This window comes from Triturus cristatus, chromosome 1_2 (assembly GCF_964204655.1).
Source record: "Triturus cristatus chromosome 1_2, aTriCri1.1, whole genome shotgun sequence".
NCBI lineage: Eukaryota > Metazoa > Chordata > Amphibia > Caudata > Salamandridae > Triturus > Triturus cristatus.
The window spans coordinates 379,448,997-379,467,808 of record NC_140580.1 but is presented as its reverse complement, the minus strand read 5'-3'; the positions used below and the strand labels follow the sequence as shown (position 1 = coordinate 379,467,808).

At 43.5% G+C, this 18,812-nt stretch overlaps 1 protein-coding gene across 9 annotated transcripts in view; it reads left to right on the top strand.

Moving 5' to 3' along the window:
- Window positions 1-18,812, top strand: part of PLAC9 (placenta associated 9) — a 165,896-nt gene that overhangs the window by 103,629 nt on the left and 43,455 nt on the right. For 2 of the 9 annotated variants that reach the window (XM_085604997.1, XM_085605036.1), the window contains exons 2-4: window positions 3,872-4,027; window positions 16,014-16,119; window positions 17,653-17,753. In XM_085604997.1, coding sequence (XP_085461123.1) covers window positions 16,044-16,119; window positions 17,653-17,753 — 177 coding nt within the window. In that variant the 5' untranslated portion in view covers window positions 3,872-4,027; window positions 16,014-16,043. Of the gene's footprint in view, window positions 1-3,871; window positions 4,028-15,689; window positions 15,705-16,013; window positions 16,120-17,652; window positions 17,754-18,812 lie in introns of those variants that run through there. The other 7 variants (XM_085605044.1, XM_085605062.1, XM_085605053.1 and 4 more) reach the window with 5 other exon arrangements.

Genomic DNA, 18,812 nt, shown 5'->3' with positions numbered 1-18,812 from the left:
CTTGTTAGGTTTTCTTGGAATTTTTAGTGCAGAATGTCCAATATATTTCCTATAATAAGCAGAGGCACCTAAAGCGTGCTTGGCCACTGACCATGAGTTTACATGACGCCCACTCTGAGAGAGTTGAGGGTGACAATCGGAAGGATATTTCCATTTTCTTATAGGTTCTCTTGTTCAGTAGAGACTCCTGAAATGTCTTGATTATTGTAGTTTTTACTTCTGTGATTGCAGTTGATAAGACGGATGTTCACACTGTCAGGTACAAGAAGGCGTAAATAACAACTCTGAAAATGAGGCTTGGGGAGCGCACACACACACACACACACACACACACACACACACACACACACACACACACACACACACACACACACACACACACACACACACACACACACACACACACACACACACACACACACACACACACACACACACACACACACACACACACACACACACACACACACACACACACACACACACACACACACACACACACACACACACACACACACACACACACACACACACACACACACACACACACACACACACACACACACACACACACACACACACACACACACACACACACACACACACACACACACACACACACACACACACACACACACACACACACACACCCACCCACCCACCCACCCACCCACCCACCCACCCACCCACCCACCAAATTCAGGGTTGGAGATGAGTTAGCATGATTACCAAGAGGGTCTTCCCAAGTATTTAGCAACAGTGCCTCTCTCTGGTAACACTGCTCCACACGTCTTATCACGTACACCATGCAGTGGTTATGATATATGATTTGTTATATATCACACTTCCATCAACTAATAACTCTCTTAATTATTTTACATGCAGATGTATGTGTCTGTTCTTGGGTTTTTCCCATGGAGGAGCCTTCTGCCATCAAAGCCTGTGCAAGGTTAAGAGTCTATGGGTTGTCTGGGCAGGACACATCATGGTGAGGGTGCGCATCTTTTTTGACCCTGCGCCTAACCAATGTTAGGGCGGTAAAAAAAATCTATACTTGTAGGTCATGTGCACCTCGTATTGTATGAGGAATTATTTCTGCCATTTCCAAGGCATTTTGAGGGTTGTTTCAAAGAGGGAGCGGATGAATCCTATCTAGATGCTTGCCTTGGTAGACACGTTTCAGCTAATCCTAGAGAAAAGTTACTTAGTAGATTGTCTGTTCTCTTCTTGGAGTATGATTTATGTAAAATGAGTAGGTTGGTAGGGATTGGATTGAGTTGGTGCTGTTGTTGATCACAGCAGAACTATCTACCTTATCTTGTGTCCACTGGTGCCTTGTCTCTCTGTTCCTGTGCTTCCATTTTTTTCTCGATCGGTGTTACCAAGCATACACGGTTTTCATAAGACTCTTGATATTTTCTCTTGTAGTCTTCTTCTGCTAATGTTCCTGTTGTGGGTTCATCAATTTGTTCCATGTATGGGTTGGCCTGCTTTACCTCCTTGAGCCTGTTAACTTGAACAACTCCCCGGAACGTGGGTCCGCACTTTGAGCTTCTGTTGGCAGTATGGTGTGGTGATAGCAATACGAACAAGAGTAGAGGTGGGCAAGCCAGAGAATGTAATGCATGATCTGAGCCAGAGCTGAGCCAGGGGTCCAACTTGGCCCTAAGAGCCTAAATGCGAGCCAGCAAAGAAAAACATTGGAGTGGTGAACAAGCTAAGGATCCACATTAACAATGTATTCTGGGTGTTTTTTTCCCTACTTTCTTCCCCATGCCTCCAAGCGACCTCACTGCAGAACACACTTCACTGACAAAGCAATGTCTCCTTCTTCCTTTTCAGCACCCGGAATGACCGAATATTGATGTCTTTGGTGTTCACTCAAATGCCTATATGTTTTGAAGTACATTGGGCACACATCTCCTGCATATGCAGGGCATCTCAGTGGGTTAATGCATCTGACAAAGAAGTCTAAGTGTGAACTGCAGGTCACTGGTTTCAGTTCCAGCCGGACTTACTCTGGCTTTGCATTTCCAAGGTCACTGTATGCACCAATGGACTGGGTATCAGTTATCAGTGGGTAGCTCTGTGGGTTAACACACCTTCCACAGAAGTCTGTGTTTCGGTTTCAGGGCCCTTGGTGCAATTTCAATAGGGCCAACTCAGCCTTTTATACTTCCAATGTCGTAGGCACCAAGGAGCGTGTAAGCATTAAAAACAGGAATCAGCAAGTATGTTAGGCTTTGATGTGCTAAATGCAAAAATTAAGGGCCATATTATGTTTGACCAACATTGAGAGGGCAAGCTCGGCTCGCATTGGATTCGACAGTCGAAGAGGACCTAGAGCTGAGCCAGAGCCAGAGCCAGACTTCTGGCTCTAGCTAGACGCGAGCCTTCAAGGGCCCGTAGACTTCTAAGTAAGAGTAAACAGAGTTGTAAGCCTTGGCCCTTGCCCACTGAGTGGAACTGTGCTCCCCGGTGTGAGAATCACACCAAATGTGTGATGCTATGCTCCTCAGTGTATGCACAAACAAGCCCCTTTGCCTCTCTCACAGCTGCCATGTATCCTCTATGAATACCATCAACAGAAAATCCGTTTGCGGAAAAGGCAAACCGCTCTGACACTGTCTAGGTGACACATTACCGGAGCCACTGGAATTATGCGATTGTGCGGCTGCGGCGAATTTCACATAATTATAGATTTACCACACAATCCACCATCTGCTGAATAATCTTCAAATTCTAACAAAAAAGTTTTTCTAGCTCAAACGGTTCAAAAGTTACTACAAACTTAGCGACACGCTTTGCCATGCAGTGGAAGGCCCTTTGCAAAGCTCATCTTTCTGTAGGTTATTTCTGTGTCTGGGTGTTCAACTGGTACTAATGAGTTGCAGCCATTGCCCAGACAGTTCTAACAACTTTAAAAATATAAAAAGAATACAGTAATACTATCCCAAAATGTGCCGCATAATACTGCATAATTTTCCTTTGCTTGGTGCATAATTTTCCCCGTTCTGCCACATAAGTTGGCCCTCCCCATCCGCATAATTCCAGTGGCCCTGCACATTACACTACATTTTCAAGAATGCATTCTATGCAGGAGCGCAATGACCCACAGGACCACACAGACAAATTGCTTGCTCATGAAGGAGGAATATTGGAATTTGGGTCTTGACTTGGTGCATCTTGCCTTTTTGTGATGGTTTCTTTTGATGCCCACAACCCGGAACCGCCATTTTGTTGATTCTTTTCCTGTACTTCGATCCGTTGGACTCCATCCTGCCAAACCTCAGACATTTCTCTTTTGCTGGACTGCCTTTTCTCTTTCTCCCCCTCAGGTCCCCCTCTCTCCTCTCGACCAATCTCAGCCTCCGACTCTTCTCCCCCCCCATCTCTCTCTACCCCTTTCGGTGTTTTATTCCTTCGTTCACTCTGTGAATATGTAATATTTAATTGTCCAAGCCTAATCGCTGGTAAAATGTAATCATGAGTAAATTTACTATTTGAATAGATTTTTATATATAACTCTAACCACTAGTATATGTAGTAGACCTTTGTACTTACTACCATTCCTGTGAGTTTAGAGTTTATCCGTTTGTATCTCTTCCTTGAGTGACTTTACAACTTGTACATTTGCAATTTTTTTCTGTGTGTATCTCTTCTTTGTGTGACTTTACAACTTGTACATTTGCAATTTTTTCTGTTTGTATCTCTTATGTAATCCAAAGTGCTTATGTAACGCAACTGGTTATTTTGTAAAGCGCTCTGACACCTTCGGGTAATGTTCGCGCTATATAAAATCGCATTAAATAAATAAATAAATAAATAAATAAAAAATATGCACAGGATACAACCCCTGCATTCTCTCCAGCCAGTGGTCCGGGTGCTGCCCGCTGTAGGCGTGTTGGTGCGGATGGATGGCAGGAGGGCTCAGTGAGCTGAACGCTCGATGCTGTTGAATGCACTCTTCCTGGTGTCACAAGATTAAATACCAGCAGGACAGACTCAGCCTTCCATCCTTGTGCAGGTCGGTAAACTGACTATAGGAAATTAGGTACTGAGCTTAGAGGAGGCAGTACTGTGGTATTTAGAGCTATGCTAAACACAGTATTAATATTTACTGGAAGCTTTAATCTGATTGACTGTTTCCTAGAATCCATCGGATTTACTTGACATTGAGTGAGTTTACAATAAGTCTTCACTTTCTCAGGCTTATGGGCACCCTGGAAGCCTTTGGTACAGAGACAAAATTAGTACTGACTGATTTCCATTCCAAATGGTTACGCCAAGTATTAGAGCATCAGTAGTTTTCTCTTCTGACAATGTGGGAGTTGCTACTTTCACATTTGTTATGATCTCTCTGAGAAATCCCCTCCTGATGAAATATGGTGCACGTGCTCCACCCCCAACTAAATTCGTGGGATATCCAAATTCAGTCCTTAAATGGTGATTTTCCCAGTTAATATACCTTTTTTCCTACAGTTAGTGAAAAGGGGAAAGATACAGGAGACAGATTACAACCTTTAGATTGTTTTATTTCACATTTCTCCTCCATTTCCTTAAGCTCTTGCTAGATGTTTTGTTTAGATTCCCCTGACAATGCTGTGTAATGGACAAGTTCAGTACAGTGCTTCTTAAAATAGTGCGACAGACTCTAGTCTAGATGGCATTGCTTAACAATAATGTGGCGTTTCAGCTTGCAGAAGGTCGTGAGATAATGTATTTTTGTAAATACTTCAGAAATGTTGAACTACTTACCCACTCTTTTCTTATCAGTATGAGAAATGTAGCCTCTCCTTAAATTTATTTGTTTAGCGCAAGGTTTACTGCATGGACCTTCCACATAAGTAGAAGATAGCATTACATTGGAAGCTCTTTTGTGGCATATTTTTATTATGCAGCTACAGGCTTCCTTGTTGTTCTTCTTTTCCTCCGGTATTTTATTCAGTTTTGACTCTTGTTTTTTCTGGTCATCGAATGTCTGTCGGGCACCTAGAGCACTCATGCAGCCCCCTCAATCGAGCGACTAGTCAAGAAAGACACTTACGCAGATGTTCCGTGCTCTGGAAGTAGAGGAAAGATGGCAAAAGAAGAAACAAGTTCCAAGCGGTGGTTGGTTCCACAACCTACTGCTCATGGATGAGTTTCTTGGAAGCAATGAGAAGCCAGCCAAATGGGGAAGGAGAGGGAGTGGCTGAACTCCAACAACGCCCACATCTAGCGCTTTATAGATGGACATGTCAAAAGATCCTCGACTGCCTCCGGGCTTATTCTATGGACACTCGGGCTGAGACCAAATGGATGTAACCCCTTGATTGAGAGTCTGCACTCTCCTTAGCCAGGTGCATTCTCCAGAGTCTGCGCAGGTCCTACAAAAACATTTGAGGGTCACTTCCCCTGTAGGTTGTGTCTTGTGCCCAGGGCTTTAAGTGGGATAAAAAACGGGGGGGGGGGGGGTCTCTTAAAGGGGCGTGGCCCATGTAATTAAGGGCGTGGCTTAAACATGTAAGCTACAGATCTGTGCTTAGCATAGTGTGCCGCCAGGCTTGTATTTTGCTGATTCTGTCATTGCGTCCAGATAGATGATACAACAAGTAACATCATACCTACAAGTCAGGACTATTGGCTTTGGCAATGGTTGTTAGTTGCATAAGATAAATAAACAGCAACTTTGGCTTGTATATTATTGAAAAAAGCTTCCACTTAAAGCCCTGATGTCACCACGACAATGTTGCTGCTCCTGAGTTTCAAAAAGAGAAGGGAAATCCAGAGAGAAAACGACTCTCTTTAAAGGATTTCCCTTCCCCTACAATGTTCACCTGGCATGAGGTCATGCCATAAGTTCTCCACTAGTGAGAAGTAAGCAGTGTGAGCAGCGCACATTGATGTGCCTGCTGTCACTGCGGTCTGGATAAAAACGGACCGCCTGTGCCAGGACACAAAACAGAGCCCGATAGAGACCCGTTTCAAGGCCCCCTTTAAAAAAATGCTGGTGCTCAGACCCGGCCCACTTAAAGCCCTGTTCTTTTGAGCGTCTGAAGGCGATTGATTCATTAATAATTCTGGGTAACGTTGACAGAGTTGTAGTAATCAAGTCACACACCAACCAATCAGATAACTGCAACCATAGAGCGAGAGGGAGTGAGGCAAAGAAGGATCCTTCTCAGAAGCCTGGCAACAGGCCGAAGGCATGGCTGATTTTGGGGAGACCATTCGAAGATCAGAGTCCACCCTAACAGTCGGTTTGGACACCAAGAATATAACTTCTTTAGTTGTAAATTTTATATTTCAACTAAAACATTTGACAGAACAAACCGTACAATAACACCAGATGCATGCCATTTAACGCCACCCACAAGGCCAGCATCCTTTAGGTCACCAAGTTAAAAATAAAATAAAATTGCATTTAAGCACTTGAATTGAATTTTGTACTTTTACGACTTGTGTTATCCAGATGATCATAACAGTCTTGCAACAATAACATGTACAGGGATTTACAGGCAAAAGCAAGCCATATTGCTTCTTTTAAGTGCCCCTTTAAGCACAGAATCAAAGCAATGGCTGGATTCAAAAGGCTTTTCTTTATCCAGCAGTTACAGGGGAAACAGAACACAATAGCCACAAATGCAATCAAGTTAAAAGATAAGGGGGCAGATCTACAAGCCCCTTGCAACAACTTTACGCCGCTGTTGCATCACTTCTGTGACGCAGCGGCGTCGTAAACAATGCGCGACATTGCGACATATTTACAACGTGACATCTAGGGAAATGCGTCACGTTGTAAAGCCCTGCGCTACATTATACCTGCGTCAGGTATTATGGACGCAGGGTTGGCGTTCCGACATAAGAAAGCCTCGTAAACGTGACGCAGTGAAATCTACAAGATTTCACTTGGTCACTTTTACGACGCCACTGAGTCAAAACCTGTGCGCCTGCTTGAAGCAGGCGTAAGGAGTGACGCAGCATGATAGGAATAGGGCCTCCCTGAGCATTGCTGGAGTTGCGTCACGCTTGCACCACGACTCCAGCAATGCGCCGCCCTTATGCCGTCAGATGCGTCACACATCTGTCTGTCCTTGCGCCACGGTGCGCTGCATTGTAAATGCGACGCATCCATGGGGGCGCAAGTTTTTTTTTAGGTGACGAAAGTTGACTGGCGCATCTCTGCTAATATGCAGAGATGCACCAATTCTTGTAAATCTGCCCCAAGGTACTTAAAGAATGAGCCTATTGGATTTCCATAAAGTAGAAGTGTTCTAAATAAAAATTGTGAAAAGTGGAGATGAGGAAAAAATAAAAAACAATTGCATTTACCGTTCATTAGTCAGTGTAGCTCTTTCTACTGTTGTATAGTGGCTGCTCCTTGAGGGAGTGCTACGGGGCGGTAGGGCGGGGCGGGGGAGGGGCAGGGTGGGGGGGGGTAGTAAACTCCGGTATACGGCCAAACAGAGTTAATTAAATAATTAAAACAATCTACATTGCGCGCGCTGCAAGGCCAAATCGGCGATGCAGCGCACACAATGTAAATTGTTTTATTTATTTAATTATTTACTTAACTCGGTTTGGCTGTATGCCAAGGTTTCCTATCCCCACCCTGCCCCTCCCCCGCCCTGCCCTACCACCCTGCAGCACTCCCTCGAGGAGCCGCCACTGCTGTCGTAGGAATCTATTAGGCGTCTATTAGAGGAGTGCAAAAGTTCAAAAACCTTGTATAGTCCACCTTTTGGACTTCAATTAGAATAAGAACGGTAAGGCAGACCCAACGAGTGGTTCTCTGATACTTTCAGCAAGGGATTTGCGCGTTCTACATTTGCATTACATTTGCGTTGCACTGCAGTTCGGCCCAGATGAGATTGTTTCACAACAACCCCAGAGAGGGCCCAATGAAGCTCGAGACACAGGTGACCACATTAGGAGTGGCCAGTGTTGGGTGCAATAATTACCAGGTGCAATAAACATCACACCACTTATAATCGCGTGCATGGATTGCAATTAAAAGGCTGCCTGTAACCAGCCACTGAGTGTGGCTTCTGCAGTGCTGTCGAGTTTGTAACGGGGTGAAGCAGGGGATGAGGCTGGAATGGCCACATCTGGATCAGTGGTGCAGCTTTGGACCAGTCCATCTGGTGGACCCTGGAACCAGTTCCAGGTTCTTCTATAGATATTTTCACCACAATTCGGGCTCGGTAAATAAAGAACGCAAAAATTGCAGATGTTTCCAGATATTCAAAACTAGCTGCAAAATGACCAGGTTCTCAGCAACCACACCTGTCTAGCACACGCAAGTTGCTCTGCAGTCACTTTCCCTGGATTAAGAGTAGAATTAGATGCACCAAATCCGATTTGTCCAAATGCAATGTGTATGTGGAGGCAGTGAATATGTTCTTGACAAAACAGTCAGCCAGCAGGGAAGGTGGCTGTGGTGTCTTGCTCTCCCTGATTGTCCTTTGCAAGGTACTAGAAGAACAGAATCTTGGTGTCACCAGATTCTAGAATACACTGTGGCCTGTCAGTTGGGCTCTGTGGTGACAGTTGGAGCTAACTGTGGCTGAGGTGTACACAATAAAGCTTCTTCTCCCCCTCATACCTACCTCTTTCTTCTGTTGTATGCGCCTTGCTGATTCTACAATGACCTAATCCGTGTCATTGATGGATGGAAAGGAAGCTCGTGTGGCTCGAGCAAGCTCTGAAGGCGAGTGGGAGAAAGTGGGGAAATGGGGAAAGATCTGAACCATAAGTAGGTTTGAGGAAAGCGCCTCCACAGGAAAACACCTGAGGAGTGCTGTGGTGATGTTGGGAAGGGAAAGAGATGGTGCCGGGCAAGGAGTCTTTTGACAATTGATGGATGAAGGAAGGGCCTTTGTGGTGGAAAAGACATGCAGCCCAGTGGTGGCAGGAGATACATTTAAGAAGGAAGCTGTCAAAATATGTGTCAAGGAAAGAGTGGGGAAGGTGTTGGGAAAAGTCGTGAAAGAGTACAGCGAGTGGCCGGAGATGAGAACTTCGCAAGATAGGAACTGGGAAAAGTCAGGAGATGGAAAAAAATGCATTTGTTTCACACTATCTGTAGAAGAAACTCCATATTTAAAAGCAGAGAGGAGCATGAAACAAGGCATGACGCCAGGCAGCTCTGATGAGTAAGGTATGGGAGGCTTTGATTATCACAATAAGATGGCCATCAGTAGAGTTTGAGATGTTGCAAGATAGCTGGTTGAATGGCAACAGTGAATTAGACCCATACCACCTTTTGAACTCAGCAATAGGAAGCTCTGAAATTATTCTTTGAATCGATGGAGACTTCCTGTGCAGGGCTTTCTGGAGACCGCTTCTTGAATCTTGCTGTCTGTCTCCCTTTGATTCATCGGACACTCTGAGACCTCTTCTGTTCTCAAGATCTACAGGCATAGGCATGATCAGCCAGGCTGAGCACAGGTCCAAAGGAGTCTCCACAGTCACCAATGGAGGCTTTCCTTATCATCCCTCCAAAACAATCTCTCAGCAAGCAGGGAAAGCTCTTTACAGCAGGGAGAAACAATAGCTCCAAGGTAAAAAGACACACTGTTTAACACTTTACACATGGAACTGGCAGCCTGGTAACCTGGTTGGTGGGAATTCTAAGGTCCTATAAGAGGTGTTTAATGTGTTACAAAAATGGAATTATGATACTAAATGGACTAACCTGGAAAACCAATGGGCCATCTACAAGGGTCTAAATTAAGCTTAGAACTCATTCCCACCAAAATATAAGGCTGAACTGTCTAATGACTATACCGAGGAATTAACAACATTGCTGTATCTGATAAACCAGTCACATCAGTTTAGTAATTTGAGATCACTGTAGACTCCTGACTCCTTTAGACGTACATACAAATAAAATGGCCAAAAATGTACAATATAAAAACTAGTAACGTACATAAGACCCTTCATTCCCAGATCTGAACTGAAACTTGTCGTGCACTCCTTAGTAGTTTCTCTTATTGATTATGGAACTAGCCTTCTAAAGGAACTCCCAAAGGTTTACAAGATGCCTGAGGGCAGTATTACATCCCTCTGCTCGTCTTGTATCAGGTACACAGAAATTGATTATTTAGGAATACTGCATACTATGTAAGATGACATGCATTACTTGCAAAGCACTCTACCTGCCTACTCACAGATATCTAGCACAGAAACTGAGTCTCTAGAAGAAGTTGAGATCTCAGAGGTAGAACTCCACTGAATCTTGAGGCCCAAATCTTAAAAAGAAATTGACCTTAAGACTGTCTTTCACTGGAAATTTCCCAAAGATTGGAAATACATTTCCCACTCAAATCCAATGTGCCCTTTCTTTTCCAATTTTAAAAAAGGGTCTTAAAAGTGCACATTTTATGGTTTATAAAATCGTCACTCTCCTGCAAACTGCAAATATAAGAGCTACTAAATCTCTCCTATCCTTCTCACAACATGAAGCACAATTCGTGTTAAATTCTAATGTACTCAATGAATTATCTAGACACAGCCTAAGCTGATATCTGCTTAACTTTCTCCTGATTTAACAGCAACAATGTCTACCTGTTCTTATTCCACCTTGTAATTTATTTGCTGGCATTAAAATTCAACAGCCCCATGTTAATTGGCAAATGCTGTAACTAAAATATGATGGTAAGTTATCTTTGTGAGTGGAGTCTGCAATGTGCAAAAACTGAAGTAATGAAGCAAAAAAAAAAACGGGGTAGGAAGTTAGAGTACTTTTTCCCAAATAAAAGCGTACCTAGGGTGGTGAGAAATGATGAATATGGAGTGCGCATGCGTCGTGTTTGCCAATGCCTTCTATTCTCTGTACTGTTTCTCAAGCAAATCCCCATTATTCTCCTATCCAATAGAACCTTCTCAGCGCCTCCATTTTCTTTTACTCAAAGAAATTAGACTTAAGCGAGCTTATTGAAAACACCCTTCAACATTACAATAAACTAATGTAGGCCTGATCTACTCAGATTAAATCACCTCAGATGATGATTGCTCCACATTCACGCATATGTATTTCAAAGTTACTGGGCCCACACGTGCATTCCTAGCCCGGGTGGCATACACTCATACCTGATACCAAAAAATGTGTGGCATGGGTTCTCCCATTCCATCAGACGGGAACACAGGTGAGCACTGCACTAATGTCCAGCCCATCCCACGACGCTAACGCTGGACGACCTCAAGCCAGTCAAAACTAAGGACCAGATTCTGACAACTTGCACGGAACGCAGCACAGCACGCAAAGAGGCTGCGCTGTGCTGGGTGACAGAGAGAGAGCAGGAGAGCACCATATTCACAGAGATATGGCTCTCTACCCCTCTCCCAAGCGCCAGCTCTGATTTCAGCTTCTGTGCGCAAGTGCCATAGTGCCAGGGTGCATGCCTGAGATTAGCATAGGTTTTGCACATGAAGGGTACCCTTCCTATACAAAATACTATGTGTTGACACACTTCAAAGCTTTTTCTACATTGTATGTGTGCTACATAGTGCAGCGTGCATGCAAAGTCGGGAAATAAAGGCGAAATGAAAACATGTCTGCTTCTAATGCCTGCTTTATAGCGGCGTTAATGTTTGGGGCTAAACTCTGTCTACTAAAGTTAGTAGATAGGGTTTAGGGTCAAAAAGCATTGGTGGTTCCATAGAAACACCCATGTGACGCCCCCATGACGCAAAGTTATGCAAAGCAGAATTTCACTCTGCTTTGCGTTACTTTTCCATGCAAACCAATGCTAATACCAATTAGCATTGGTTTGTTAATCCCCAAATAGGTTTTGCGCCGGGTTAGTGTGATAAAAATAATGCTAACCTGATGCTAAACCTTTGTGAATCTGGGCCTAAGAGAGGAAGGTTTGAGGAAATCATGTGAGGTACGGTACAATGTGACATGGTTATTCCTTAAAGGGGCCATCTAGTGTAGGGGAATAAAGCAGTTCTATTCACACAGTCCCACATAACCGCCAATCACAAACATTAGGCATTCTACAATGTTTTTTTTTGATTGATGATGTCTGCTTGGCTTTTGGGATGTATTCTGTAGTCATTCACTGGATGACTACTTTGATTCCTCTCCAGGACCGGGGATGGCCGAGTTGATGTGGTCCTCATTGTGAGGGTGTAAGCAAAACAGGGGACTGAACTTTACAGACCGGAAAGCTGGCACTGGGGGCAGGGAGAGTGAAACATAACCAAATACCCATTCCCAGCTGTGGCCTCAGGGAACAACCAGCCAGAATATGCAACAGCCTCACCCACCCTCTGAAGCAGGCAAATTGAAGCCTTATCATAATCTGCCATACAGTCAGAAAACGTATACACATCACACTCTCGTGTGCAAACCCCTAGGCCATCGCCCATTTTATTTCCATTGATCCACCGCTGTTAAAAAGAATGGGCAGCAGACCTCTCACCTATTCATTTGTTCTACTGTGGGCGGTGGGGGTCAGTGGAACTATCTTACTATTTCCCTGCTCACACCACATAAAGCTGCAGGTGCCATTACTTAGTTTATGCTGGTGGTTGCAGGTAGTTGGCACCGGCACTCATTTTTAGGTCTTGCAAACCAGACAGGGCAAGCTGTCTAGTGTGAAAACCCTACTGTGAACTTGCAATGGGCTTACCCATTGATTACAACTGGTTGGCTTTATTGTCACTCAAATTTGCTTGCTTATTATTTGAACGCTTGCCTTCCTCTTCTTGTGCTTGTACTTTCCATGGACCATAGCCTCTTTTAAGGTCTTTTTGATTGGCTAACTTGTATCCTTCCACTGTGTCTAGAAAATTAGGCCTTATCAAAGATTTCCATTCTGATATTTCGTTGTTCTTTTCAATTATGTTCATAGTTTCCTGAGTGAAAATTATTTGAAAAATAAACAATGCCTTTGATAAAGATTGAAACCATTGAATTCAATGTACAGTTTTGAGATACCATAAAAGTTTGCTTTCCCTCCAGTATTTTAAAAATGTTTTTTAAAACCTTTTTTAAACAATACTTTACAGTCAAATATTGGCAAAGTCAACAGCTGGGCACTCCTTTATAAAGACGAGACCTATTGGCTTGGCCAAAGCTTGTTGTGGGCAGGTACATATTTCTCATCATCAGAAGTTAACCAAAAGCAAGAGAGAGGAAGAAATGGAGGAAGAAGGAGAAAGAGAATGATAGGAAACAGTGACAAATAAAGAGGGCATGGATGAAAAAAACTTGGAAGAGTGTTATAGAGAGACTTGCAATATAGGATGGTGGGAAATAGAGGCATGCAATGGCATCCAGTTTGGACAACCTAGTATCCCGCGATCTTGATGGCTGCAGACTCCCAAGAAAAAGATTGTTGCCCAAAGCGTTATTTTAACAAATTAAAAGTATGGGCATTAGCCAGGCACAGGATGTAAAGAGCATTTTTACCTCGTATTATAGTTGCATTTATCAACCACTTACAACCCTGACGAGGCCTTGGGGCACTCTGTTCCTGGCAGCACGCTGCTTTGGATCTACTTGGGCTCTGCTATGGCAGTAATGCAATAGTGTTGCCGTGTTCACCTCTGCTCCTGGTGAACTGAGGCTATTCAGCTGAATAGATGAACATGTTTGTATATACTGTACGTATGTAGACTAATGTGTTCAATTATCCAAAAATGACCCCTGCGACAGGGCACAGTTCAAATGCAACTAAGGGAAGGAGTTAAAATATATAAGCCTTCAAAAACAGGCCTTGCAGGTTATGTGCAGCTATCTGCATTATATCTACAACCCACTGAGCTATTTTACTTTGGAAGGTGTGGCCTGCAGGTTGCACAAGTAACTGCACCCCTGACTGAGAAATCATGCAATGACAGGAACTTTTTATCTGCAGGTTTCTTGCCATTTTGTGACATTTTGCTATCAGATTACACACAGATCTTTCCTATGTGTACATAAGCTCCTGGGGGACCCCCCTTCACCGTGTTACATCCTGAGATACTAGGCATGCTCCCCACTCTGTACGTTTTTAAGGTGCCACAATCCCCTGCCATGGGTGTGCTGTGTTCTTCGTTTTGAGAGTATCCCCTGCCTATAACCCAAGGTTAGCGGCTAGTCCAGTTTTTAATGCCTATTGTTGGTTATTGAGAGTGGACTTGTGCTATCAAGGAAACAATTCCGTCAAATTACGCCACGTTCCTTGTAGATGAAATCATTAGGAATTATGTGCAATCAGTAGTAGGGGCTATTTGAGCTCGTGCCTCGTGCAGGTGGCCGGTGTCTCTCACCGGGCATTCTTTGATCCCGAAAGGAGCCTTATTATACTTAAAAGGTATTTTAGGTTGCATATAAATGTTCCCATATTTATGTCCCTTTATAGTGTCTGCGTTGTCAAATGGTGTATTATGAACAATACAGCCATTAAGCCACAGTGCCCTCTTGTGGCCACATCACTGTGTGAGATAAAAGCTATGGGCCTCATTCATGGGTGGAGGTAGCAAGTCACCTTGCTGTGCTGCCCAACGCCAAGGTGAAAGGGCAAGAATGTACTGTGTTTATCTAATACTGTCCATCCTGTCCTTTCCCCTGCACTGGTGCCTTTCCTGCAAATATGAATGCATTCAGAAACGCTGTGTTGAAATACATTTGCGCTTTTTTTGTCTTGACACGTGTATTTCCTGTGGGTAAACCCATGCCTCTATTCTATCAGTTTTGATTTTTTTTTTTACCCAGTACCAAACTAAGAACACATTTATTCCTGTAGGAATACACCTACTATCCTTTCCATGGTGTAAAGCCTACCGCAAGCTGTTTGTTAATTCGCACCTACAAACATGTACATTTATGGATGCCCATCCCCTTTTTCCAGCGCTTGCCACCTTGAAACACCCACAACCCCAAACTGTGACACATTCTCTCAAATGGAAATATTACCATGGTGGCAGAATTTTCCATGAGAGCAAATTTATTTATGTGAGCGAAACCACATTATATGAATCAGGAACTTGAATTCAATGTCGAACTCCCTATTTTAGGAGCGTGCACTGTGCACCCACGTGCTTACGCACGAATGCCTTTGGGAATCAGGACCCCGGTGATTGCACATTGTATTCATTGGGCCTGACTATGCATGTGGCGGCTTGGGGTGATATTTACTGCAGCGAGTAATACCAAGACAACTGGGCCTGGGATGAGGTATTTACCAGCTACACTAGCAACCACCTATTAAACCTTGCAAATAAGGCATAGCATACAGATTCTTTATTTATAGTTAAAAAAAAAATCTGTATGTGTTGCCTTTTTATTGGGCTTTTTCCAATGATACATTTTCTTATTTTTTTAGCTTACATAATCTGTCAGATCAAAACAGGAGTGGTGCAATAATTATGGCCGAACAGTCCTTTTTTGTGGCAGATACAGCCAGTGATGGACCCTCAGCAATATGGCTATCGCTGCCTTCTAACACATGAACAACTTTTTCCAAGGATGTGCCTGCTTTACCTAGCGACGCTTATCCCATGGTACGTGCACACAAAGAATCCTTTAAGCGCACTCCAGCTCAGCAGGATTGTATAGCTATTATCGAGACTTTTAGTCAAGTCTAGTAATTAACAGATTTTTTTTTTTTTTTTACTTCTGAGAGGGCAACAAATGAAATGATGAAATCTACAGTGAGGACTAACATTCCCATAACTAATGCTTTGGAACTGAAAGAGTATTTGAGATCGGTGTACTCTCGACCAAAGTGAGTACTTTCGAAGAGATTTATTAAACTCTGTTTCCTAAAGGTTTCTGTGAGATTTCCTACATGTTTCTCTCCTGAGGTATCTGCATCAGGATGCCCTTGTGACCTAGCATCTCCCTAGATTGTCAATAATGCTTTATTCATTTCTTGCAAGTTTTACTAGGCCCCGAGAAAGAAATATTTGTGCCCGATTTTGAGGAAATCATTGTTGAGAAACTGTCGACCAGCATTTTTGTCTCTACTGATGTTAGATTGTCCACTGTACTGTTTTGGGATTTCATATGTTCTCCCTGCTGTCGTGAATTTCAGGAAAAGTTTGCACTTCAACATTTGAATTGAATGTATCCCCTCTGTGGTGACCTGATGCAGGCCACGCGTGCAGGACGCTTTGTCGCAAGGACCACAGAGACACAAGGTAGTGTGCTTAACCGGAAAGACCCCGAGCGGTCTTCCGTATCTTTATTTATACCCCCAAGGCGAGCCTGCCTCGAGGGGTGGGGGATGCGTGTACAGTGTGGTACATTGTATGGTAGAGGCCGAGTGTCTCTCTACACCCTCTACTGTTTTTGTTTTTTAAAACAAGACTTTGTCTATGACTTTGACTTTTAAGGTTTTGCGAAATCTATATTGTTTATATAACCACAATATGATCAAAATGAACTAGTCATTAATCAATGTTACACAATTCTAATGTAAAAGTCTAGTTGTGCAGGGATTGGAATTTAACCTTCTAGTCATAATCAGGGAGCGTGTGTTTTTTAAGGGGATAAGTGCGAACATCAAAGAGCAGAAAAGATTGGATTGACATAGTTCCTAGGTGCTTTTAGAGGCTAGTGTTTGAGTCAGATGGATAATAGAAGGCTTGTCCTATCACCATATTAAGGGGCTTATTTACAAGCCCCTTGTGCTGGTACTGCGTCACTTTTAACATGGGAAAAAGTGAGGTACTGGCGACGCAAGGGGCTCGTAAACATGCCCCTAAGGGCCCTATCAGCACTATTGTGCCCCCGGAACATCACCTTTTTAACGTTCCAGTGGCGCAGTGTGCCACTGGCATATTTATAAGGCCACGTAAAGCCACGTTATGTGGCTTTTCATGGCCTTATAAATATGTGCCCCTTTCACGCAGAAAATTGCATGAAAGTGGCGTTCCATGGGTGTTGCTGGTGGCGTTCCCAGAAACATCCATGGCTTTTAGATACTGCCCCAGACATATGAGAAATCGTAAGTCTGAGGCAGTGCAACAACTTAAGCCTCCCAGGGGAGTCAGAAGGGGGCACAACGAGGAGAAATATCTTTATTTCTCCTCTTTTTTCCTCTGTCTATGTGTGCTGCAGCAGCACACATAGAGGAAAAAGCTTCTTGTGATAGTCTTTGCGCACAAAATAGTCATCCCCGCAACTCATGCACCCTGGTGCACAGATGCCTGCGTTGGCACATGGTAGCTCATTGTGTGCCGGCGCAGGGAAAAAGGACAAGAATGCGGCATCTCGATAGATGCGGCAAATTCCTGCCCTTTTCTTTTGACGTAGGGCAGGGCAGCATAGCAGCAAGGGCTTACGGCAAAAAACCCATAAATGTGGCCCAAAGTATTTTAGATGAGCTATACTACAGAGCAGTACTAAAGGTCTTGATGGGGAGGGGGGAGTTGAGGAGAAGGAGAGAGAGGGAGGGAGAGAGGGAGAGGGAGAGGGAGAGGGAGAGGGAGAGGGAGGGGGAGAGAGAGAGAGAGAGAGAGAGAGAGAGAGAGTGAGACTCTTCTCAACGCAAGCAGCCATATTTTTTTGTTTTTCATGAAGAACACGTAAATGTTGCATAATCTGATTTTCAATGGGAGTAAACACCACCTTGTTGGTCCAAGTTTAGAAAAGGTACAGCCACCTAGCAATTAAACTGAGCTAGGGGCATGTCAATGTACACTCTGGAGTAATCTATTGTTTCCTTTCAGCAGATGCAGAGCCTGTCGTTGGTCGGCCTGAGAACATGGCGAGAAGTAACTGGTGCAATGAACACAGGACTCTTCACCGTCGCATAGATTCTGTTGAGGAGGTAATAGTTCATAGTTAAGCAATATTTTCCACAGGTAGGACACAAACATGCCTTTCTCTGCTCCCAGTTGCTACTTCTACCACCTATGTTTGGACCCCCATGCCATTCAGATTTAAGCCCAACAGTGGGGTTTATTTATTTGCTTATTTATTTAAACTATTTGTGTATGTATTTATTTACTTTAGGTTTTGGCAAGCAATGCTAACTATCAAAACGATGGCCTGAGCACGCTCAAAGAATGGGAGTATAGGAGTGGACTGAAAGTAGTCCTATACCCGCCCTTCTGTACGCGGATGACGCAGTGTTGATGGCCCGCACACAATTAGTACTCCAAAGAGTTCTCACTAGTTACACCGAATACATGGAGAAGCTGTGTCTACGAGTTAACATTACTAAAACTTTTATAATGAAGTGTGGTAAAAATAGTTCTAGATGAAGGGGCATTTTTATTGGTAATAAAAAGGTGTAACCTACTATAACTTTTTCCCTATTTAGGTATCTTATTCGATAACAAGGGGACATGGTACCAGGCAGTAAAAAATAGGAGTTTGCTTTTTTGAAAACTACTGCAGCACTGTCTAATTTCGCAAAAAAGTTGGGTAGAAAAACACCAGTGGAACTCTTACAAATATATAGGGCAAAATGTATCGGTATAGTGATGTATGGTGCGGGTGTGTGGGGCTACCGCGACATTAAATCTATCCAACAGGTGGAGAATGCTTTCTTAAAATATCTCTTGGCAGTTCCAGATAGTACCTCCACCTACGTATGTCACTCAGAACTAGGATTACCTTGCATTTCAGACTTAATAAAAGTCAAACCAGTTCTGTTGTGGCATAGGATCTGGACTTCTCCAAAAAACACTTTTAATTGCGAAGTATTAAAAGATAGCCTTATGTTAGATTGGGCTCTGGATACCCCCTGGCTGAAATTTATAAAACATTTTATGAATGTTTTGGGCCACTCCTAATATTTTATTAATCCTGGTATTTTAAATTGTGTCACTAGAAAGCACCTTAAAAAATGTTGTCTGACACATCTGGAGGCAAATAGATTTGC